Source organism: Coregonus clupeaformis, chromosome 23 (assembly GCF_020615455.1).
Source record: "Coregonus clupeaformis isolate EN_2021a chromosome 23, ASM2061545v1, whole genome shotgun sequence".
NCBI lineage: Eukaryota > Metazoa > Chordata > Actinopteri > Salmoniformes > Salmonidae > Coregonus > Coregonus clupeaformis.
Window position 1 is genome coordinate 49,367,740 of NC_059214.1, and position 24,578 is coordinate 49,392,317.

At 44.4% G+C, this 24,578-nt stretch overlaps 1 protein-coding gene across 8 annotated transcripts in view; it reads right to left on the reverse strand.

Moving 5' to 3' along the window:
• Positions 1-18,265, reverse strand: part of LOC121536485 (diacylglycerol kinase eta) — a 103,459-nt gene extending 85,194 nt beyond the window's left edge. For 7 of the 8 annotated variants that reach the window (XM_041843801.2, XM_041843800.2, XM_041843796.2 and 4 more), the window contains exons 1-3: positions 18,002-18,265; positions 16,478-16,639; positions 1,802-1,912 (exon numbers count right to left, since the gene is read on the reverse strand). In XM_041843801.2, the coding sequence (XP_041699735.1) occupies positions 1,802-1,912; positions 16,478-16,639; positions 18,002-18,211 (483 nt within the window). In that variant the 5' untranslated portion in view covers positions 18,212-18,265. Of the gene's footprint in view, positions 1-1,801; positions 1,913-16,477; positions 16,906-18,001 lie in introns of those variants that run through there. The other variant, XM_041843795.2, reaches the window with a different exon arrangement.
• Positions 18,266-24,578: the final 6,313 nt, after the last annotated feature.

Consider the following 24,578-nt stretch of genomic DNA (forward strand, 5'->3'; position numbering starts at 1 on the left):
TTAGGACAGGATAGGGTAGGAGAGGTGTTAGGGGCTCTGGAGTTAAGAATGTTAGAGGTTATGTAGGTGAGGGGTAACGGGATGCAGGAGAGAGAGGTCAGGGTTTAGGGTCAAAGGACAGAGGGGTAAGAAGTTTTAGGGATAGTTCTGAGTATATAATTAGTGGTAAGGGCAGTCTTCAATAATGGTCCTAGAGAGCTAGAGGGTGTGTTGCAGGCTTTTGTCCCAGCCCTGCATTAACACACCTGGTTCAACTACTAAAGGCTGTGGTACAGTATATAGGCTGTCTATCTGCCATGTGCTGTTGCTGGGCCTCTAGACTGGGCTGCTATGGGAGTCAGTGAGAGACAGTATTATTTTTCTGTCTACGTACAGTGCATTCGGAAAGTAATCAGACCCCTTCACTTTTTCCACATTTTGGTACGTTACAGCCTTATTCTAAAATTGACTACTTTATTTTTTTTGCTCATCAATCTACACACAATACTCCACAATGACAAAGCAAAAACAGGTTTTTAGACATTTGTGCAAATTTATAAAAAATTAAAAACTGAAATATCACATTTACATAAGTACTCAGACCCTTTACTCAGTACTTTGTTGAAGCACCTTTGGCAGTGATTACAGCCTTGAGTCTTCTTGTGTATGACGCTACAAGCTTGGCACACCTGTACTTGGGGAGTTTCTCCCATTTCTCCCAGCTTTGTCAGGTTGGATGGGGAGCGTCGCTGCACAGCTATTTTCAGGTCTCTCCAGAGATGTTCGATCAGGTTCAAGTCTGGACTCTGGCTGGGCCAATCAAGGACATTCAGAGACTTGTCCCAAAGCCACTCCTGCATTGTCTTGGCTGTGTGCTTAGGGTCGTTGTCCTGTTGGAAGTTGAACCTTCACCCTAGTCTGAGGTCCTAAGCACTCTGGGGCAGGTTTTCATCAAGGATCTCTCTGTACTTTGCTCCATTCATCTTTCCCTCGATCCTGACTAGTCTCCTAGTCCCAACCGCTGAAAAACATCCCCTGCAGCATGATGCTGCCACCACCATGCTTCACCGTAGGGATGGTGCCAGGTTTCCTCCAGATGTGACGCTTGGCATTCAGGCCAAAGAGTTCAATCTTGGTTTCATCAGACCAGAGAATCGGGTTCTTGGTCACCTCCCTGACCAAGGCCCTTCTCCCCTGATTGCTCAGTTTGGCTGGGCGACCAGCTCTAGGAAGAGTCTTGGTGGTTTCAAACTTCTTCCATTTAAGAATGATGGAGGCCACTGTGTTCTTGGGGACCTTCAATGCTGCAGATTGTTTTTGGTACCCTTGCCCAGATCTGTGCCTCGACACGATCCTGTCTCGGAGCTCTACGGACAATTCCTTCGACCTCATGGCTTGGTTTTTGCTCTGACATGCACTGTCAACTGTGGGACCTTATATAGACAGGTGTGTGCCTTTCCAAATCATGTCCAATCAAGTGGTAGAAACTTCTCAAGGATGATCAATGGAAACAGGATGCACCTGAGCTCAATTTCGAGTCTCATGGCAAAGGGTCTGAATATTTATGTAAATAAGGTATTTCTGTTTTTTATTTTAAATAAATTTGCAAACATTTCTAAAAACCTGTTTACACTTTGTCATTATGGGGTATTGTGTTCAGATTGATGAGGGAAAAAAATTATTTAATCCATTTTAGAATAAGGCTGTAACATAACAAAATGTGGAAAAAGGGAAGGGGTCTGAATACTTTCCGAATGCACTATAAATGTTTGCATGTTTGTTTGTGTGTGTGTGTGTGTATGCGTGCATGTGTGTACCTTACCTTGGCATCTTTGGCGTAGTAGAGTGTACGTCCTCTCAGTTTAAAATAGCGTTTTTTCCACCTCTGGAATGAACTTGTCTGTTTCAGCAACAATCCCTCTTTCACACTGGTCTAGAAAGAGTGGGGTGGGGGGTGGGGGGGTAGAAGAACATTGTTTAACCTCAATTCACATCTTTAATTGTCTGAATAGAGAAGTAAACTGACCCCATGTCAATCCATGAGTTCATACAATTATTAACAAATATCAAAAACCTAAAACACACAGACACACACACACCCGTGGAGCCACACCCACACACACCCCTGGAGCCACACCCACACACACCCGTGGAGTCACACCCACACACACCCGTGGAGCCACACCCACACACACCCGTGGAGCCACACCCACACACACCCGTGGAGCCACACCCACACACACCCGTGGAGCCACACCCACACACACCCGTGGAGCACAGCATATGTATGACTCCAACCAAAGTGTATGTAAACTTCTGACTTCAACTGTATGTTGTACCCTCCAGGTAAAAGTAGCATGTCTTCATCTCTGTGGAAGTCCCAGTGACTGGCAGAATTAATCACGCCAGTCCTTCTTCTCCCATGCATGAAATTGGCACACACACACACACACACACACGCACACACACACAGTGCCCAAGCCTGTAGTCACTGAGCACACCTCTGTGTTTATCTACAGGAAACTCTGCTGAGATAAAAGTGTGTGTGTGTGTGTGTGTGTGTGTGTGTGTGTGTGTGTGTGTGTGTGTGTGTGTGTGTGTGTGTGTGTGTTTGCCAATTTCATGCATGGGAGAAGAAGGACTGGCGAAACAACAGAGAAGAAAAGAAAGGCCATTACAGATCCCTCGCTTCTCTGACCCAGTATAAACACACATCACTCACACTCAGGCCTGAGAGAGAGAGAGAGAGAGAGAGAGAGAGAGAGAGAGAGAGAGAGAGAGAGAGAGAGAGAGAGAGAGAGAGAGAGAGAGAGAGAGAGAGAGAGAGAGAGAGAGAGAGAGAGAGGAAGAACAGCATTTTATTCACTAGTTCTCACCCTCTTTTGTGGTTTGCACATGTTTTAACTCCTTTGACTAAATAAACATCTGTCTTCTCCTCTGAAGTTTGACATTACTTTAAGAGACCCTCACAATGTGTTAAAGAAGAGTGTTTGAGCGATGTTTCCCCTTTAAAAGCTTTTTCATGGGGACTTTAACAGGCAAACCAGAGAGAGAGAGAGATGTATGTACTGTATGTCAAATCAAATCAAACCAAATTGTATTTCTCAAAAATGCGGCAAATATAACAGGTGAAACCAAACCTTCCTGTGAAATGCTTACTTACAAACCCTTAACCAACAATGCAGTTTTAAGAAAAATAAGAGTTAAGAAAATATTTACTAAATAAACTAAAGTTTAAAAAAGTAACACAATAAAATAACAATAACGAGGCTATATACAGGGGGTACCGGTACCGAGTCAATGTGCTGGGGTACAGGTTAGTTGAGGTAATTTAGGTAATATGTAAATGTAGGTAGGGGTAAATGGAGGGGGGGGGGGGTCAATGCAAATAGTCCGGGTAGCCATTTTATTAACTGTTCAGCAGTCTTATGGGTTGGGGGTAGAAGCTAAAGAGCATTTTGGACCTAGACTTGGCGCTCCAGTACCGCTTGCCGTGCGGTAGCAGAGAGAACAGTCTATGACTAGGGTGGCTGGAGTCTTTGACATGTGTGTGTGTGTGTGTTTCCTACAGGTTATCCGGTCTCTGGGACTCCTTTGGTGGAGCCAATGTGACAACTTAGATCAGCTCTCTCCTTCCGACGATAAACAAACACACACGGAAACGCTGGGTGACGAACACCACTCTGGGGGCACACAGGGGAGGGGGGCACACACAGGGAGGGCTATTTTTAGCAGAGGAAATGTGCTCTTTGAGGGGAGAATTACAAACAGAGACGGAGGCTTGTAGCTGACATTCTGGCTGTCCACCAGCTGTGTCAACTTAAACCCATCCGCCACACTGTCTCACTAATGACATACAGCCTGTGTCTAACTCACTGTCTCACTAACTAAAACAGACTGGCTACGGATAACTCACTGTCTCACTAACTAACACAGCCTCGCTACGGCTAACTCACTGTCTCACTAACTAACACAGACTGGCTACGGATAACTCATTGTTTCACTAACTAACACAGCCTCGCTACGGCTAACTCACTGTCTCACTAACTAACACAGACTGGCTACGGATAACTCATTGTTTCACTAACTAACACAGCCTTGCTACGGCTAACTCACTGTCTCACTAACGACATATAGCCTGGCTAAGGCTAATGACACATGCGTTCGCTACCGCTAACTGTATGTTTTGTAGAGGATACCACTTTGAGCAAATAACTAGAAATCACTCATTTTCAATGGAAGGGGAATACACCAGTGGTGTAAAGTACAGTAAGAATACTTTAAAGTACTACTTAAGTCATTTTTTGGGGTATCTTTACTTTACTATTTATATTTTTGACAACTTTTACTTTTACTTGTTACATTTAGAATGCTTAGCAGGACAGGAAAATGGTCCAATTCACGCACTTATCAAGAGAACATCCCTGGTCATCCCTACTGCCTCTGATCTGGCGGACGCACTAAACACAAATGCTTTGTTTGTAAATGATGTCCGAGTGTTGGAGTGTGCCCCTGGCTATCTGTAAAAAAATGAATTTTAAAAATTGTGCCGTCTGCTTTGCTTAATATAAGGAATGTGAAATAATTTTTGCTTTTACTTTTGATACTTAAGTATATTTTAACAATTACATTTACTTTTGATACTTAAGTATATTTAAAACCAAATACTTTTAGACTTTTACTTAAGTAGTATTTTGCTGGGTGACTTTCACTTTTACTTGAGTAATATTCTATTAAGGTATTTTTAATTTTACTCCAGAATAACAGTTGGGTACTTTTTCCACCACTGGCATACACCAGGGCACTCTGCGAACATTGTCGATGTGACCAGAGTTGAGCAAAGTTCAACCTAATGCAAATATAGCTAGCACAATATAGATGGTATTGAAACTGAAACCGGCTGCCAGAAATGATAAATCATCTTTATGGTTAAAGTTAGGGTTGGGTTAGGTGAATCTGATCCTAGATATATGGTTATGGGCAGCTTCTACATCTACCCTATGCAGAGAGGCCCCAAGCCAAACACTGGCCAATTGGCTTGACTGTTTACATGCTTCAAATGTTTAATTCCCTCCCTTTACGTAGCAGCGTTTAAAGCCTAAATACCTCAACTGGATTAAGGTGAAATACCGCATTACGGACTACCCTATAAGGCAAACGCTGCTCGCCTGTGACGACTATCAAAGAACCAGTGCGTAAGGATTTAAATAGCGAGTGATACGCACAGCATATGAAGTCACAGCCTTGTTATAGACCCCGTAGGGGAGGTAGGTAGCTGAGCAAGTACGCTCTACACTAGACACATCTTTTGACAATGGGACTGGGGTAGGTAGGTAGGCAAGTCAAGCAGAGTTCTGATCTGGTCACTTCTGCTGAATTTACAACACACACATGCACACAAACTCGCACACACACACACACACACACACACATACACACTACACACACACACGGCAGGAGCGTTTCTCCTCTCATAAGGCGCTTCTGTCACTCATCTAAAGGTCAAAACTGCTCTACACAGATGGGTTCACTGTCCAATGAAAAGGCTGCATGGCTAATCCAATCAGAGCTTTCGGAACACAGGGTTGACTGAGAGACATCATGAGGGCAGCATAACTGAGAGAGAGGATAGGAGCTAGAGTGTAAAACTAGCAGCAGCGAGTACATGGACTAAAAGAGTCCCGAAAAGACTTTACCAGAAATACTGGACACTGCCGAAACAAGATGGCACATCAGCTTCTACAGCTTCTTCTACTAGGAAAAGAGGCCAGAGGAGAGATGAAGGAGAGCAAGACTGCTGCAGAAGTCCCTTGTGCCTAATTCAGAGACTTCTCAAGTTAGAAGTAAAACTTTTTTTGCGAAGCATGAGAAAAAGTAGCTTTGCTCTAGTTTGCTGTTCCATATCCTAGTTTGTCCCTCCTTGGCCCCTGTAGTTCCTCTCCTTGTCCCCACCTCCTTCCTGTGGCCAACTGGGCCAGAAGCAATCTATTATTAGCCTGTTCCACTGCTACACACACACACACACACACTTACACACTTACTCACACGCACACACACGTTCCCCTGTTACACTGAGGGCAGGCCTGCCAGACAGAGCTGAACTAACCTTACCACCAAGTAATGTACACCCACACACACCTCTCTCTGGCCTGAATATTGAAACACACACACACACACAATGGACAAAGGCTGAGCTCCAATGAGTCCAGCAGCTGTGCTGCGGGGATAAGAGTGGACAGGCAGGAGTTCTCTGAACAGAGGCCTGCATCCTGTCCCTGAGGATATCCAGCTTCTAGTCAAGCTACTCTACTGCTACAGTTAGAACATAAACCTCCTAACAGCCATATCCCCTATCCTGCTACAGTTAGAACATAAACCTCCTAACAGACATATCCCCTATCCCCTATCCTGCTACAGGGACATAAACCTCCTAACAGCCATATCCCCTATCCCCTATCCTGCTACAGGGACATAAACCTCCTAACAGCCATATCCCCTATCCCCTATCCTGCTACAGGGACATAAACCTCCTAACAGCCATATCTGCTATCCTGCTACAGTTAGAACATAAACCTCCTAACAGCCATATCTGCTATCCTGCTACAGTTAGAACATAAACCTCCTAACAGCCATATCTGCTATCCTGCTACAGTTAGAACATAAACCTCCTAACAGACATATCCCCTATCCCCTATCCTGCTACAGGGACATAAACCTCCTAACAGCCATATCCCCTATCCCCTATCCTGCTACAGTTAGAACATAAACCTCCTAACAGACATATCCCCTATCCTGCTACAGGGACATAAACCTCCTAACAGCCATATCCCCTATCCTGCTACAGTTAGAACATAAACCTCCTAACAGACATATCCCCTATCCTGCTACAGGGACATAAACCTCCTAACAGCCATATCCCCTATCCTGCTACAGTTAGAACATAAACCTCCTAACAGCCATATCCCCTATCCCCTATCCTGCTACAGTTAGAACATAAACCTCCTAACAGACATATCCCCTATCCTGCTACAGGGACATAAACCTCCTAACAGCCATATCCCCTATCCTGCTACAGGGACATAAACCTCCTAACAGACATATCCCCTATCCTGCTACAGTTAGAACATAAACCTCCTAACAGACATATCCCCTATCCCCTAGCCTGCTACAGGGACATAAACCAGCTCCTATATCGCCCAACACCAGCCTCTTTTTAGAGGATAACCATAACCCTGAGCCCTCTGTCCTATGCAGTCCCACACACCACAGCCTTAGCCCTGTGTCTCTACTCTAAAAGGACTCATCCTTAGGGTGAACATTTTGCTTAATAGCCATTGATGTATGTCTGATAACCACCGGACATACAGTATATCTCTGCTTCTAACCTACCAGAATCAAAAGCCACGGGGCATACTTCCTGATTCTGTCCAATCAGAGTGCAGAGCCACATACATATATCACTGCTTCTACCCTGTCAGAGCTCAGATCCACAGGGTATGTCTCTTCTGCCTGCCACACACTCCTGGCTAGAAGAGTAGAGGAGAGGCCAAAGACCTTCTGGCCAGCACAGCCACTCACCTTTAATCAGGGATAAGGAGCCTAGAGGGGGGGCTGGACAGAGATCAGAGATAGCATGCGCACACACACACGGACACACACACACACACACACACACACACACACACACACACACACACACAGCCCAGAGGCTACAAGAGACTGTCGGATTCTAACGGGCCTCAGAAGTCACTATATGGCCATGCTAGAAAGGACATTATCATGTGGAAGTGCTAGGTCTAGGAAGGGATCCATTTAGGATTCTAGTACAATAGTCCAGTTAGAAGGACAGGCAGTGACTTAGTGATGAATGTTTTTTTTCAGGTTCAGAAAACTGGTCACTGACCTTTGTAGCTCAGATCCAAATACACAGTACACTCCAATTCCTCCATTCATAAAAAGCCAAAGAGTTGTTTTAGAGCCGACCGGAGTCTGATGAGACAGTTTTACTGATGGCCTGAGCTACTGTACGTCTTTGTGTTGACACATGTTTCTGCTTTAAGCCTGCCAGATGTAGCCTGTCAAAGCCAGATGTAGCCTGTCAAAGCCAGACGTAGTCCGTCAAAGCCAGACATAGTCCGTCAAAGCCAGACTTAGTCCGTCAAAGCCAGACTTAGTCAGTCAAAGCCAGACTTAGTCCGTCAAAGCCAGATGTAGCCCGTCAAAGCCAGACGTAGCCTGTCAAAGCCAGCCGTAGTCCTTCAAAGCCAGACGTAGTCCGTCAAAGCCAGACAGACGTAGCCTGTCAAAGCTAGACGTAGCCTGTCAAAGCCAGACGTAGCCTGTCAAAGCCAGCCGTAGTCCTTCAAAGCCAGACGTAGTCCGTCAAAGCCAGACAGACGTAGCCTGTCAAAGCTAGACGTAGCCTGTCAAAGCCAGACGTAGCCTGTCAAAGCCAGACGTAGTCCGTCAAAGCCAGACGTAGTCCTTCAAAGCCAGACATAGCCTGTCAAAGCCAGACGTAGTCCTTCAAAGCCAGACATAGCCTGTCAAAGCCAGACGTAGCCTGTCAAAGCCAGACGTAGTCCTTCAAAGCCAGACATAGCCTGTCAAAGCCAGACGTAGCCTGTCAAAGCCAGACGTAGCCTGTAGGATGAGCAATGTCGAAGTGGCATTGACTAAAATACAGTAGAATAGAATAGAGTATATACATATGAAATGAGTAAATCAATATGTAAACATTATTAAAGTGACTAGTGTTCCATTATTAAAGTGACCAGTGATTCCATGTCTATGTAGCCTCTAAGGTGCAGGTTTGAGTAACCGGGTGGTAGCCGGCTAGTGATGGCTATTTAACAGTCTGATGACCTTGAGATAGAAGCTGTTTTTCAGTCTCTCGGTCTCAACTTTGATGCACCTGTAGTGACCTCGCCTTCTGGATGATAGCGGAGTGAACAGGCTGTGGCTCGGCTGGTTGTTGTCCTTGATTATCTTTTTGGCCTTCCTGTGACATCGGGTGCTGTAGGTGTCCTGGAGGGCAGGCAGTGTGCCCCCGGTGATGCGTTGGACCTATCAGTGAAATCTTACACTGAGGCCTTTGAGGGGGGTGGGGATTACACCTTGTCAACAATTGCTGGCTAATTTCCCTGTCTCTAAAGACACTGTGTCGTTGTGTGTGAGGGGGAGACAGAAGAGAACAGAACACAGCCTTAAAATGACCTCCCTCCAGGGGAGGATGCTGGAGGAGTGTGGGAGAGAGGAGAGGATGGGGGGCAAAAACGACAAAACCAGACCCAGCATGCGACTGCACAAAGGAAGGGGAGAGAAGGCGAAGGGAGGACAGATGCAGTAACAACCGAAACACTCTTTGTAAAAGACAGTTTTGTCCTGTCTCTACAATAGACCTCTCTTATCACCCACCCACCAAGGATGACTAGGTAATGGGTGTGAATAAAGAGTGGTCAGTGTCAATGAGGCCCAGACTCATTCCTCTACTGCTGCTACTACTACTCTCTCTCTCTCTCTCTCTCTCTCTCTCTCTCTCTCTCTCTCTCTCTCTCTCTCTCTCTCTCTGTCTCTCTCTCTCTCTCTCTCTCTCTCTCTCTCTCTCTCTCTCTCTCTCTCTCTCTCTCTCTCTCTCTCTCTCTCTCTCTCTCTCTCTCTCTCTCTCTCTCTCTCTCTCTCTCTCTCTCTCTCTCTCTCTCTCTCTCTCTCTCTCTCTCTCTCTCTCTCTCTCTCTCTCTCTCTCTCTCTGTCTCTCTCTCTCTCTCTCTCTCTCTCTCTCTCTCTCTCTCTCTCTCTCTCTCTCTCTCTCTCTCTTCTCTCTCTCTCTCTCTCTCTCTCTCTCTCTCTTTCTCTCTCTCTCTCTCTCTCTCTCTCTCTCTCTCTCTCTCTCTCTCTCTCTCTCTCTCTCTCTCTCTCTCTCTCTCTCTCTCTCTCTCTCTCTCTCTCTCTCTCTCTCTCTCTCTCTCTCTCTCTCTCTCTCTCTCTCTCTCTCCTCTCTCTCTCTCTCTCTCTCTCTCTCTCTCTCTCTCTCTCTCTCTCTCTCTCTCTCTCTCTCTCTCTCTCTCTCTCTCTCTCTCTCGCTCTCTCTCTCTCTCTCTCTCTCTCTCTCTCTCTCTCTCTCTCTCTCTCTCTCTCTCTCTCTCTCTCTCTCTCTCTCTCTCTCTGTCCAATCACCAACAGTCTCTCTGTGCTTCCAATCACCAATAGTCAGCATGTATTACCACTCAAACACATACACACATTGTTAAGATTCAGCCAGGAATTTTGTGCTTTGTGGCAGTTGTGTCTCGGTCTGTCTGCTTAGTGCAGGCCTTGGATTGGACAAACACACACACACTCGCTCACTCACTTACACACACACTTACTCACTCTCACACACACACACACACACACACACACACACAGTCAGGGTCAGCTGATTGACAGACACTCAGTTTTCCAACGGCTGTATCAGGTTCCCTCAGTGCATGGCCCAAATCACATTAGTGGTTAGAGAACAGGGACAGTAAGGCACCCATCCACTCTCAGACCATCGGGATAGGAATGACTATACTTCTCATGATATTATAATCATTCCAGTTCATATCACTGTAATTATATTAATACCAATCAGTGTTAATTATTCATATTGATGATTTACTGTTCCAGACATATGCACTCTCAAAAAGTGATCTACGGATTGTTTAGATATCCAATTTAATAACAACTCTTGATGGGAATCAGATGCTTATATCCAGAGTCAATGGCAGTGGACAGAGAATTCTACAACAAGCAAGGTAGAGCTGGTGGATGGAGAGCAAGCTTTTACATCTCTTTATTTCTCTCCCTCTGTCCCCTTCTCTCTTCCTTTCTGTCAGTGGTGAAGTCAGTCTCAGGTGCTATTCAGTGTTTTATTTTGTGTGTGTGTGTGTGTGTGTGTGTATGTGTGTGTGTGTGTGTGTGTGTGTGTGTGTGTGTGTGTGTGTGTGTGTGTGTGTGTGTGTGTGTGTGTGTGTGTGTGTGTGTGTGTGTGTGTGTGTGTGTGACCAGAAGTCCCCACAAGAATAGTAAACGAACAAAAATTTGACCAACTGGGGACATTTTGTTAGTCCCCACGAGGTCAAATTTCTAGGGGGTTTAGGGTTAAGGTTAGAATTAGTGTTAAGGTTAGTATTACGTTAAGGGTTAGGGTTAGGAGCTAGGGTTAGTTTTAGTTTTAGGGTTAGGGTTAGGAGCTAGGGTTAGTTTTAGGGTTAGGTTTAGGGTTAGGGTTAGGAGCTAGGGTTAGGTTTAGGGTTAGGGTTAGGAGCTAGGGTTAGGTTTAGGGTTAGTGTTAGGTTTTTGGGTTAAGGTTAGGGTAAGGTTTAAGGTTAGGGTTAGATTTAGGGTAAGGGTAAGAGTACGGGTTAGGGGTTAGGTTTAGGGATTAGGGAAAATAGGATTTTGAATGGGACTGAATTGTGTGTCCCCACAAGGTTAGTTGTACAAGACCGTGTGTGTTTGTGTGTGTGTGTGTGTGTGTGTGTGTGTGTGTGTGTGTGTGTGTGTGTGTGTGTGTGTGTGTGTGTGTGTGTGTGTGTGTGTGTGTGTGTGTGTGTGTGAGTGGGGGTGCGTGTGTGTGCACGTGCACGTGCGTGTGCGTGTGACACCTTCACTTTTTCCACATTTTGTTAAGTTACAGCGTTATTTTAAAATGGATTAAATTACTGTTTTTCCTCATCAATCTACACACATTACAACATAATGACAAAGCGAAAACAGGTTTTTAGAAATGTTTGCAAATTTATTAAAAGTAGTGTGAAAGAAATGTGTGAGTAAGATATGACTAAACTGTCACACCCTCAGTTAAACTAATCATGTATGACTATTAGAAAACAGAAATACCTTATTTACATAAGTATTCATACCCTTTGCTATGAGACTCGAAATTGAGCTCAGGTGCATCCTGTTTCCATTGATCATCCTTGAGATGTTTCTACCACTTGATTGGCGTCCACCTGTGGTCAATTCAATTGATTGGACATGATTTGGAAAGGCACACACCTGTCTATAAAAGGTCCCACAGTTGACAGTGCATGTCAGAGCAAAAACCAAGTCAAGAGATCGAAGGAATTGTCTGTCGAGCTCTGAGACAGGATTGTGTCGAGGCACAGATCTGGGGAAGGGTACCAAAACATTTCTGCAGCATTGAAGGTTCCCAAGAAGACAGTGGCCAACTTAAATGGAAGAAGTTTGGAACCACCAAGACTCTTCCTAGAGCTGGCTGCCAGGCCAAACTGAGCAATTGGGGGAGAAGGGCCTTGGTCAGGGAGGTGACCAAGAACCCGATGAGCTCCAGAGTTCCTCTGTGGAGATGGGAGAACCTTCCAAAAGGACAACCATCTCTGCAGCACTCCACCAATCAGGCCTTTATGGTAGAGTGGCCAGACGGAAGCCACTCCTCAGTAAAAGGCACATGACAGCCCGCTTGGAGTTTTCCAAAAGGCACCTAAAGGACTCTCAGACCATGAGAAACAAGATTCTCTGGTCTGATGAAACCAAGATTGAACTCTTTGGCCTAAATGCCAAGCGTCACGTCTGGAGGAAACCTGGCACCATCCCTACGGTGAAGCATGGTGGTGGCAGCATCATGATGTGGTGATGTTTTTCAGCAGAAGGGCCTGGGAGACTAGTCAGGATCGAGGGAAAGATGAACGGAGCAAAGTGCAGAGAGATCTTTGATGAAAACCTGCTCCAAAGCACTCAGGACCTCAGACTGGGGTGAAGGTTCACCTTCCAACAGGACAACGACCTTAAGCACACAGCCAAGTCAACGAAGGAGTGGCTTCGGGACAAGTCTCTGAATGTCCTTGAGTTGCCCAGCCAGAGCCCAGACTCGAACCAGATCGAACATCTCTGGAGAGACCTGAAAATAGCTGTGCAGCGACGCTCCCCATCCAAACCTGACAGAGGTTGAGAGGATCTATTTACAAACAGATACTTTCACAGATCAGTATAATTACAACAACTTTTCACAGTTAGAAGAAATAACACTAGACACAAAGTCCAAGTTGGTAGAAACCCTAGACACTAAGTCCAAGTTGGTAAAACCTCTAGACACTAAGTCCAAGTTGGTAGAAACCCTAGACACTAAGTCCAAGTTGGTAGAAACCCTAGACACTAAGTCCAAGTTGGTAGAAACCCTAGATACAAAGTCCAAGTTGGTAGAAACCCTAGACACTAAGTCCAAGTTGGTAAAACCTCTAGACACTAAGTCCAAGTTGGTAGAAACCCTAGACACAAAGTCCAAGTTGGTAGAAACCCTAGACACAAAGTCCAAGTTGGTAGAAACCCTAGACACAAAGTCCAAGTTGGTAAAACCTCTAGACACTAAGTCCAAGTTGGTAGAAACCCTAGACACAAAGTCCAAGTTGGTAGAAACCCTAGACACTAAGTCCAAGTTGGTAGAAACCCTAGACACTAAGTCCAAGTTGGTAGAAACCCTAGACACAAAGTCCAAGTTGGTAGAAACCCTAGACACTAAGTCCAAGTTGGTAGAAACCCTAGACACTAAGTCCAAGTTGGTAGAAACCCTAGACACAAAGTCCAAGTTGGTAGAAACCCTAGACACTAAGTCCAAGTTGGTAGAAACCGTAGACACTAAGTCCAAGTTGGTAGAAACCCTAGACGCTAAGTCCAAGTTGGTAGAAACCCTAGACACTTAGTCCAAGTTGGTAGAAACCCTAGACACTAAGTCCAAGTTGGTAGAAACCCTAGACACTAAGTCCAAGTTGGTAAAACCTCTAGACACAAAGTCCAAGTTGGTAGAAACCCTAGACACTAAGTCCAAGTTGGTAAAACCTCTAGACACAAAGTCCAAGTTGGTAAAACCTCTAGACACAACGTCCAAGTTGGTAGAAACCCTAGACACTAAGTCCAAGTTGGTAGAAACCCTAGACACTAAGTCCAAGTTGGTAGAAACCCTAGACACTAAGTCCAAGTTGGTAGAAACCCTAGACACTAAGTCCAAGTTGGTAGAAACCCTAGACACTAAGTCCAAGTTGGTAAAACCTCTAGACACAAAGTCCAAGTTGGTAGAAACCCCGTAGACACTAAGTCCAAGTTGGTAGAAACCCTAGACACAAAGTCCAAGTTGGTAGAAACCCTAGACACTAAGTCCAAGTTGGTAGAAACCCTAGACACTAAGTCCAAGTTGGTAGAAACCCTAGACACTAAGTCCAAGTTGGTAAAACCTCTAGACACTAAGTCCAAGTTGGTAGAAACCCTAGACACAAAGTCCAAGTTGGTAGAAACCCTAGACACTAAGTCCAAGTTGGTAAAACCTCTAGACACTAAGTCCAAGTTGGTAGAAACCCTAGACGATAAGTCCAAGTTGGTTAGATGCATTTAGTCTTTGCAAAACCAGAGACGTGGATCATATACTGAAGAACCATGTTCTTAGTAACTAAACGTACTAACTGTATAGTACCATATACTTGCTGTAGGCTGCTTATAGTATGATGATTTGAATAATGGCATCTGCTAAAGCTAAATGACTGTATTGTCATTAGCTGGATGAAACCTGGTCTATAACACATATGGCAGAACAGAACACCCCATGGTACAATGTCTCTCGGCCTTCCGGGGTCTTCCTCAGGCAGCGTTGCCATGGCACCAGCCAATCAGGGGATAGGTATGTGGTGGTTGTCCTGTGCAACCAGATAGATGGCGGGCGAAGAGGGGCAGAATGTCCTCAGACAGACAGTGATTCAGGCAATGACCAAACACACACACAAGCACCACACACACACACACCACACACACACACACACACACACACACACACACACACACACACACACACACACACACAAACATCACACACACACACACAGGTTGAGCAAACAATCAGAGTTGGAACAACACTCAGAGCCAGCGTGCTGTTCCATTAATGCCCTTCTGCACACACACACACACACACACACACACACACACACACACACACACACACACACACACACACACACACAAACACACACACACACACACACCATATTTTGCCCAGGAACACATGCAGGTAGACAGAGATAAACTAACAGGTCACTCGTCCCCATCTCTCTCTCATCTGCCCATCTCTGACCATTTCTCTAGCTATTTTAAAGTTTCAAACGACATTCCACACGTCACCTTCACTTAATTTTGCTTATTACAATACAACACAACTACAATGTAACAATTACACAACTATAACACAGCTATAACACAACTAACTACTACAACAGTGTTTGTACAGTAGCTAACTACTACAACAGTGGTTGTACAGTAGCTAACTACTACAACAGTGGTTGTACAGTAGCTAACTACTACAACAGTGGTTGTACAGTAGCTAACTACTACAACAGTGGTTGTACAGTAGCTAACTACTACAACAGTGTTTGTACAGTAGCTTTACCAACCCTGAGTGGTGCAACAGGTCAACTGAGAGTAGCTGTCTGATATACTGTAGATATATCAGTCTTCTGACAACTTCAAATAGAAATGTAGCCTAACGATTACAGAACAGAATATAGACAGATCATAAATCTCTGTCATAAAAAAATATTTTAATTTCTAAATGTGCAATATGTTGTGCATCGAATAAGCGCCATGCAGCACTCACTATTTGTACATTTACTACACTGGAGTTACCATCCTTAACCCTAATTGCTCCTGTAAGTCGCTCTGGATAAGAGTGTCTGCTAAATGACTTCACTGTAAATGTAAATAAGAAAGCTCCGTGCCCAGTGGCTCTAAATATAGACCCCTACTTTAATAATGAAGGCAGGGTGGCGTGGACCTGTCAATAATTAAGTGGCTCTTTTCTGATGGGAGAAGAGAGACTCATTTAAAGTGTGGCTGTGTAAAGTGGGCCATGACGGCTAAGTTGTCAGTCAGTCAGTAAGTCTGTCAGTCTGTCAGGTGAAAGGAACTCCACCATCCTCTTTGCTTTAGCTTAGTTATAGGTTATCATATAGTCTCAGTTTGAGTTGTTTCATGGAAAAAGTTAAACTTAATAAAGCTTCCTATACACTGAAAATATATATTTTATCGCCATAATTTGAAAGAAAAAGTTTATAAGCTATGCAAGCCTATTTTAGCACACAGGCTATGTATATAATGGGGCTAGGTGATGCTCCAACTACCTCAAAACAAGAAGGCTACCTGTAGATCAAACAACACTGTGGGATGCTTTCCACAGCTCACAATGGTTTCCACAGCTCACAATGCTTTCCACAGCTCACATTGCTTTCCACAGCTAATTTCCACAGTTTATTTTCAATAGATGTTCTATTCTATTCTATGGTCAAATGTTGCATATAACTGGGTGTTATTACTTGGTATTGCCTTCCATAAAAGCAACATGGACTAGGCTACCGATACAATACCATGAGAAAGACGCACGATTGTGCACACTACAAAATAATGTAGCCTATTCTTCCAAAACATTAATCAAGTCGAGACAGCCACCAGATATACAACCAGACGAGTCTTTTCTTACCTTGCTTCTGAGCTGTCCGGAGGTCGACACTTTCCGAATGAGTTTCTGCGGGCCTTCTTGTTCTCCCTCGCTGTCTGACGACTCATCCACGGCCCCGGAGCCCCCGACAGCCCCCACCACATGGGCATGGATCCCCGCTGTCGATGGGCCTTTCTCCGGCTCCTGTTGCGAGAAAGGATAAGACCAGTCTGAGTTAGTCTTCCCCCGGTCAGCCGCTCCCTTCCTCTCCGGGATGCGAGAGCTGGACAGCGGTTGAAAAGCGGCTTTCCTCGCCGTCATCTCCTCTCGCTTCTCAAACCTATAACTGGCGCTATAAGAACCGAGATCTATCCAAGAACATACGTCCGCGGCTGAGCTCATGGGGGTGTAGCATGTCTCGGTGCTGTGTGGTTTACTAGGGTAAAGCTTGGTTCAGGATGTGCTTATGGTTCCAGCCTACATGCTCAGATCAGACTGAGGCTAGAGACCGCCTAGGCTCAGTAGGCTGCCTCCCTTACACACAGCCACAGACGCACCACCAGCCAACAACCGGTGGACATCGCCATGGAATGCCCTAGCGGCCGCAACAGAAGCAGTCCAGCGGGTAGCCTACTGTAACTGTAACCGATTGAAAAAGCCCATTCAAAAATATGAGCAAATGGAACAGCCAAACTACTCGGACAATGTAACTGTATTTTAGGATATATACATTGCCTATTTTCCAGATTGTGGCTAATTATAATGATATGGATGTTATGTTAATTCTAAAAAGGCATGTGTGATAATGAAACCAATTGCATAGGCTTTTTCCAACACAACACTATTTCACTTTTATAATAGGCCTACATATTGTCAACCACTTTCGAGTCTGAACCAAAGCTGATACAAAGTAGCCTATACCGGGGTGGGAGGGTATTCCTTTGAAACTGGAAAATGTAGCCTACGGGTTACATTGCAATGGTATTGCGATTGTAGAGAAACCATCCCATTGCTCAGGCTAAATGACACTGGATACTTTGCGACAATGTAACAAGAGAAGCCATGCATAGTTTCACGAAATGTATGACCTAAAATCAAAATACATAGAAAAGGCTATTCACATCGAAAGTGTCCGATGTATTATTACATCGTCTATAATGCTTCATCTTTGTAAGGCTACATGGGTTAAATTTGAACATAAAATTCACCACTTGAATAGCAACTTCACACAAAGACAGCTAACTAGCCTAATCAGATACACTTCCGTTTTTCTAAAGATGAACTTTGTTAATCATCAATCTGACTGTTCTATTGTTTTTTTTTGTTTTGTTTTTTTTACAGCAAATTACAATCGGGGTTGATCTTCCGAAAATCAAAGACATTCAGTTCTCCCAAAAAAATTACTCATCGTGACGGTGACTAGAATATATTTAGAAATGATTCTAAAGTGGGATAAAAACGTTAGTCTTTTTCTCTTTGTCTTTAGTCTACTAGCCAAAACGTAAGATCTAGATCCACTATCATATTTCACAAGAAATCCTTAATTCATTTAAATACGCTACTGACCAGTTCCTCCCACGCAGGGCTGCGAGTATAATGGTAGACATTTTCCATAGTCCCGCTGAGTCCGCTCCGGGAAACCAGTCTAGGAATAGGCTCGGATTCTGTCTGGCAGGTTAGCCTACCGTAAAACCGGGAATATGGTTTGAGGTCCGGAACCAGATAGGCTATAATCTCGTGTTGACTACTATTCCACTCTACCACCTCTCCAATCATCTCTCTGCCTTTTCCCTCACCACTCGTTCAAGGGCTGAGCCTCATCGCCACGTGATAAACGTCAAACCGGTACTGTATATGGCACCGGGAAGCTCCAAAGAGAGTACAGAGGGAGAACGTGGGTGGGGTTAATGCTCATGACGTCATATGATTCGAATAGGCATACACTGCCTTAATCAAATTTTGACTGAATTTGGTCCACTCTCTCTCACCAATTACGAATGCAATGAGTATGGATAGGCTACACAGAGTAGTTTCATAGACACATTTTCCACAGAGGGTAGAAACATGTTGAGTCTTTCAACTCCGCTATATTTAGAAATGTCTCTAGACAGACAAAATGAATGAAGCATAGCAGGATTCATTTATGAAATCTTGATCGGATAACTGGACAATCTTCCCTTTGACAAACGTAGCCTAAATGAAATCTCAGAAGCAAAAATGCCTCAACCAATAACATAAATTGACAAGACATTTCAGTTGAATAGGCTATAGGCTATATCAGTGGGAAAATATCTAATCAGTTTATCTAGGGGACAGATCGAAATGTACACCCCTCCCCAAAGTTCTTTTTTTTCACATGACCCTCCCCTTGTATGGTCAAATTAATTGAACAACCTCCCCCCTCATATAATTAACTAATAATAATATTTAGGACGACACATAATAATAACTGTAGCGACCCTGTGTTTATAAACGTGTATATCGACTTCGCCACTTCAGCATGCTTTTGTGACACAGTTGATGCCACGCACGGCTACGGGCCAGAAGGTTGGGGGTTCGCGGACCACCACAGACGAACTCACTCTCCCTGCCTGTTTCATTACACTACGATCAGAGCTGGCTACAGACAATGATCAGCTAGTGGGAACACCACCACAATAAATATACTATGTCAATCTTGACTTACAGACACATTACAGAGATAGAGACGAAAAAATGCTCAACCTCCAGATGAGTATGATGGGGGAAGTTAAGTACAATTCTTACAAGCTTGTTTGGCTGGTAGCTTATTGTTTAGATGTTTGTGGATGCTGGTGAATCATGATGTGCAGGCACAATCAAAGTGACACTGGACTAGCGCACTTGCCTGAGTCTTTAGGGTGTCTATAGCTATACTACATGGTCAAATGTATGTTGACAGGTGCTCTTCGAACATCTCATTCCAAACTCATGGGCATTAATATGGAGTTGGTCCACCCTTTGCTGCTATAACAGCCTCCACTCTTCTGGGAAGGCTTTCCACTAGATGTTGGAACATTGCTGCAGGGACTTGCTTCCATTCATCCAGAAGAGCATTAGTGAGGTCGGGCACTGATGTTGGGGCGATTAGGCCTGGCTCGCAGTCGGCGTTCCAATTCATTCCAAAGGTGTTCGATGGGGTTGAGGTCAGGGCTCTGTGTAGGCCAGTCAAGTTCTTCCACATCGATCTCGACAAACCATTCCTGTATGGACCTCATTTTGTGCACGGGGGCATTGTCATGCTGAAAAAGGAAAGGGCCTTCCCCAAACTGTTGCCACAAATTTGGAAGCACAGAATCGTCTAGAATGTCATTCACTGTATGCTGTAGCGTTAAGATTTCCCTTCACTGGAACGAAGGGGCTTAGCCCAAACCATGAAAAACAGCCCCAGACCATTATTCCTCCTCCACCAAACTTTACAGTTGACACTATGCATTCAGGCAGGTAACGTTCTCCTGGCATCCGCCAAACCCATATTCATCCGTCTGACTGCCAGATGGTGAAGCGTAATTCATCACTCCAGAGAACGTGTTTCCACTGCTCCAGAGTCCAATGGCTGTGAGCTTTATACCACTCCAGCCGACGCTTGACATTGCGCACGGTGATCTTAGGCTTGTGTGCAACTGCTCGGCCATGGAAACCCATTTCATGAAGCTCCCGACGAACACTTCTTGTGCTGGTGTTGCTTCCAGAGACAGTTTGGAACTCAGTAGTGAGTGTAGCAACCGAGGACAGATTATTTTTACGCGCTACGCGCTTCAGCACTCAGTGGTCCCGTTCTGTGAGCTTGTGTGGCCTACCACTTCGCGGCTGAGCCGTTGTTGCTCCTAGACGTTTCCACTTCACAATAACAGCACTTACAGTTGACAGGGACAGCTCTAGCAGGGCAGAAATTTGATGAACTGACTTGTTGGAATGGTGGCATCCTATGACGGTGCCACTTTGAAAGTCACTGAGATCTTCAGTATGGGCCATTCTACTGCCAATGTTTGTCTATGGAGATTGCATGGCTGTGTGCTCGATTTTGTACACCTGTCAGCAACGGGGGTGGCTGAAATAGCCGAATCTACTAATTTGAAGGGGTGTCCACATACTTTTGGCCATGCAGAGTAGGTTTCCATCCAATTGGAGACACATTTTCATGTGAATATTCTAAAATCTTAATAAAAACAATATGCCATTTCAGAGTTTCCTTTAGGAAAATTTGACACCGGACAACATGACATGGAAGATTTTAATTTGAGACATTTTATGAACATCCATATGCATTCAGATCCAACCTGGCGCAGCCAGCACCATCAACAAACGAGGGATGTTGGCCAAATTAGCCACGTTTATGTGTCCTTATCAACAGCCTATAACAAGTTACAAAAACACTATTCCTGTTGTTTAGATGTGTAGCATATGCTACTTTCCTAAAACAGTCATTGTCCACCTCAGGTTTCAGCTGTCAGAGATTTGAGCACTAAATGTATCAGGGCATTGCATGCCAAGGCCTGCAGCATAGGCTTAGGAGTCCACTGTATGATATTGATATTTTTATAAATATATATATAAAATGCCTATATGAAGGAAGAGAAGCTTAGGCCTAACCCAAGAGAGATAGAGACATGCCGGTGGCATGCTACGACACTGACATGCATTTCTATATGTCAGATGCTATACAGATATAGACATACAGTGCATTCGAAAAGTATTCAGACCCCTTGACTTTCTCCACATATTGTTACGTTACAGCCTTATTCTAAACCTGATTAAATTAAACATTTCCTCATCAATCTACACACAATAACCTGTAATGACAAAGCGAAAACATTTTTTTAAAAATAGTTGCAAATGTATTACAAATAAAAACAGATAAACCTTATCTACATAAGTATTCAGACCCTTTGCTATGAGACTCAAAATTGAGCTCAGGTGCATCCTGTTTCCATTGATCATCCTATTTTATTATTATATTTGATTGGAGTCCACCTGTGGTAAATTCAATTGATTGGACATGATTTGGAAAGGCACACACCTGTCTATATAAGGTCCCACAGTTGACAGTGCACATCAGAGCAAAAACCAAGCCATGAGGTCGAAGGAATTGTCTGTAGAGCGAGACAGGATTGTGTCGAGGCACAGTTCTGGGGAAGGGTACCAAAACATTTCTGCAGCATTGAAGGTCCCCAAGAAGTGGCCTCCATCATTCTTAAATGGAAGAAGTTTGGAACCACCAAGACTCTTCCTAGAGCTGGCCGCCCGGCCAAACTGAGGAATCGGGGGAGAAGGGCCCTGGTCAGGGAGGTGACCAAGAACCAGAGTTCCTCTGTGGAGATGGGAGAACTTCCAGAAGGTCAACCATCTCTGCAGCACTCCACCAATCAGGCCTTTCTGGTAGAGTGGAAAGACGGAAGCCACTCCTCAGTAAAAGGCACATGACAGCCCGCTTGGAGTTTTCCAAAAGGCACCTAAATGACTCAGACCATGAGAAACAAGATTATCTGGTCTGATGAAACCAAGATTGAACTCTTTGGCACAAACCCACAGATAGTGCCCATCAATTACAGTATGTAGCACCAGTTAGCTATATGCTCTACCTTCAGTTTAATATATTTGTGTGTGTTTGTGCGCGCACTCGTGTGTGAGAGAGAGAGAGAGAGAGAGAGAGAGAGAGAGAGAGAGAGAGAGAGAGAGAGAGAGAGAGAGAGAGAGAGAGAGAGAGAGAGAGAGAGAGAGAGAGAGCGAGAGAGAGAGAGAGAAAGAGATAGAGAGAGAGAGAGAGAGAGAGAGCGGGAGAGAGACAGAGAGAGAGAGAGAGAGAGAGAGAGAGAGAGAGAGAGAGAGAGAGAGAGAGAGAGAGAGAGAGAGAGAGAGAGAGAAAGGAGAGAGACAGAGAGAGAGAGAGAGAGAGAGAGAGAGAGAGCGAGAGAGCGAGAGAGAGAGAGAGAATGACTGAGGCAGTGAATTTGTATTTGCTTGCGCGTGTGTGTTTGTGTGTGTGTGTGCTTGTGTGTGATAGCATGGGAGACTCTGCCCCAGACTGTGGTCCAGTACCTGCATTGGATCATGCAGAAGTGTCTGTTGGGTCAGGACTTGTTCCTCATCAGACCCCCCCATGCAGTACCTGTTGAACAGACACACGCGCAGTAGTTGCCAAACCTAGTAAGAACTATGTGATGACTAATTACTATTAGTACAAGTATACACTGTAAAGCATTGTAGAATGTTCTAAAGTGTTATGGAGTGCTGTAGAACTAGTAAGCGTTCTAAAGTGTTATGGAGTGCTCTAGCATTAGGAAGTGTTCTAAAGTGTTATGGAGTGCTCTAGCATTAGGAAGTGTTCTAAAGTGTTATGGAGTGCTCTAGCATTAGGAAGTGTTCTAAAGGGTTATGGAGTGCTCTAGCATTAGGAAGTGTTCTAAAGGGTTATGGAGTGCTCTAGCATTAGGAAGTGTTCTAAAGGGTTATGGAGTGCTCTAGCATTAGGAAGTGTTCTAAAGTGTTATGGAGTGCTCTAGCATTAGGAAGTGTTCTAAAGTGTTATGGAGTGCTCTGGCATTAGGAAGTGTTGTAAAGGGTTATGGAGTGCTCTAGCATTAGGAAGTGTTCTAAAGGGTTATGGAGTGCTCTAGCATTAGGAAGTGTTCTAAAGTGTTATGGAGTGCTCTAGCATTAGGAAGTGTTCTAAAGTGTTATGGAGTGCTCTAGCATTAGGAAGTGTTCTAAAGTGTTATGGAGTGCTCTAGCATTAGGAAGTGTTCTAAAGTGTTATGGAGTGCTCTAGCATTAGGAAGTGTTCTAAAGGGTTATGGAGTGCTCTAGCATTAGGAAGTGTTCTAAAGGGTTATGGAGTGCTCTAGCATTAGGAAGTGTTCTAAAGTGTTATGGAGTGCTCTAGCATTAGGAAGTGTTCTAAAGGGTTATGGAGTGCTCTAGCATTAGGAAGTGTTCTAAAGGGTTATGGAGTGCTCTGGCATTAGGAAGTGTTCTAAAGGGTTATGGAGTGCTCTAGCATTAGGAAGTGTTCTAAAGGGTTATGGAGTGCTCTGGCATTAGGAAGTGTTCTAAAGGGTTATGGAGTGCTCTGGCATTAGGAAGTGTTCTAAAGGGTTATGGAGTGCTCTAGCATTAGGAAGTGTTCTAAAGGGTTATGGAGTGCTCTAGCATTAGGAAGTGTTCTAAAGGGTTATGGAGTGCTCTAGCATTAGGAAGTGTTCTAAAGGGATATGGAGTGTTCTAGCATTAGGAAGTGTTCTAAAGGGTTATGGAGTGCTCTAGCATTAGGAAGTGTTCTAAAGGGTTATGGAGTGCTCTAGCATTAGGAAGTGTTCTAAAGTGTTATGGAGTGCTCTAGCATTAGGAAGTGTTCTAAAGTGTTATGGAGTGCTCTAGCATTAGGAAGTGTTCTAAAGGGTTATGGAGTGCTCTAGCATTAGGAAGTGTTCTAAAGTGTTATAGAGTGCTCTAGCATTAGGAAGTGTTCTAAAGGGTTATGGAGTGCTCTAGCATTAGGAAGTGTTCTAAAGGGTTATGGAGTGCTCTAGCATTAGGAAGTGTTCTAAAGTGTTATGGAGTGCTCTAGCATTAGGGAGTGTTCTAAAGGGTTATGGAGTGCTCTAGCATTAGGAAGTGTTCTAAAGGGTTATGGAGTGCTCTAGCCTTAGGAAGTGTTCTAAAGGGTTATGGAGTGCTCTGGCATTAGGAAGTGTTCTAAAGGGTTATGGAGTGCTCTAGCATTAGGGAAGTGTTCTAAAGGGTTATGGAGTGCTCTAGCATTAGGAAGTGTTCTAAAGGGTTATGGAGTGCTCTAGCATTAGGAAGTGTTCTAAAGGGTTATGGAGTGCTCTAGCATTAGGAAGTGTTCTAAAGGGTTATGGAGTGCTCTAGCATTAGGAAGTGTTCTAAAGTGTTATGAAGTGCTCTAGCATTAGGAAGTGTTCTAAAGTGTTATGGAGTGCTCTAGCATTAGGAAGTGTTCTAAAGGGTTATGGAGTGCTCTAGCATTAGGAAGTGTTCTAAAGGGTTATGGAGTGCTCTGGCATTAGGAAGTGTTCTAAAGGGTTATGGAGTGCTCTAGCATTAGGAAGTGTTCTAAAGGGTTATGGAGTGCTCTGGCATTAGGAAGTGTTCTAAAGGGTTA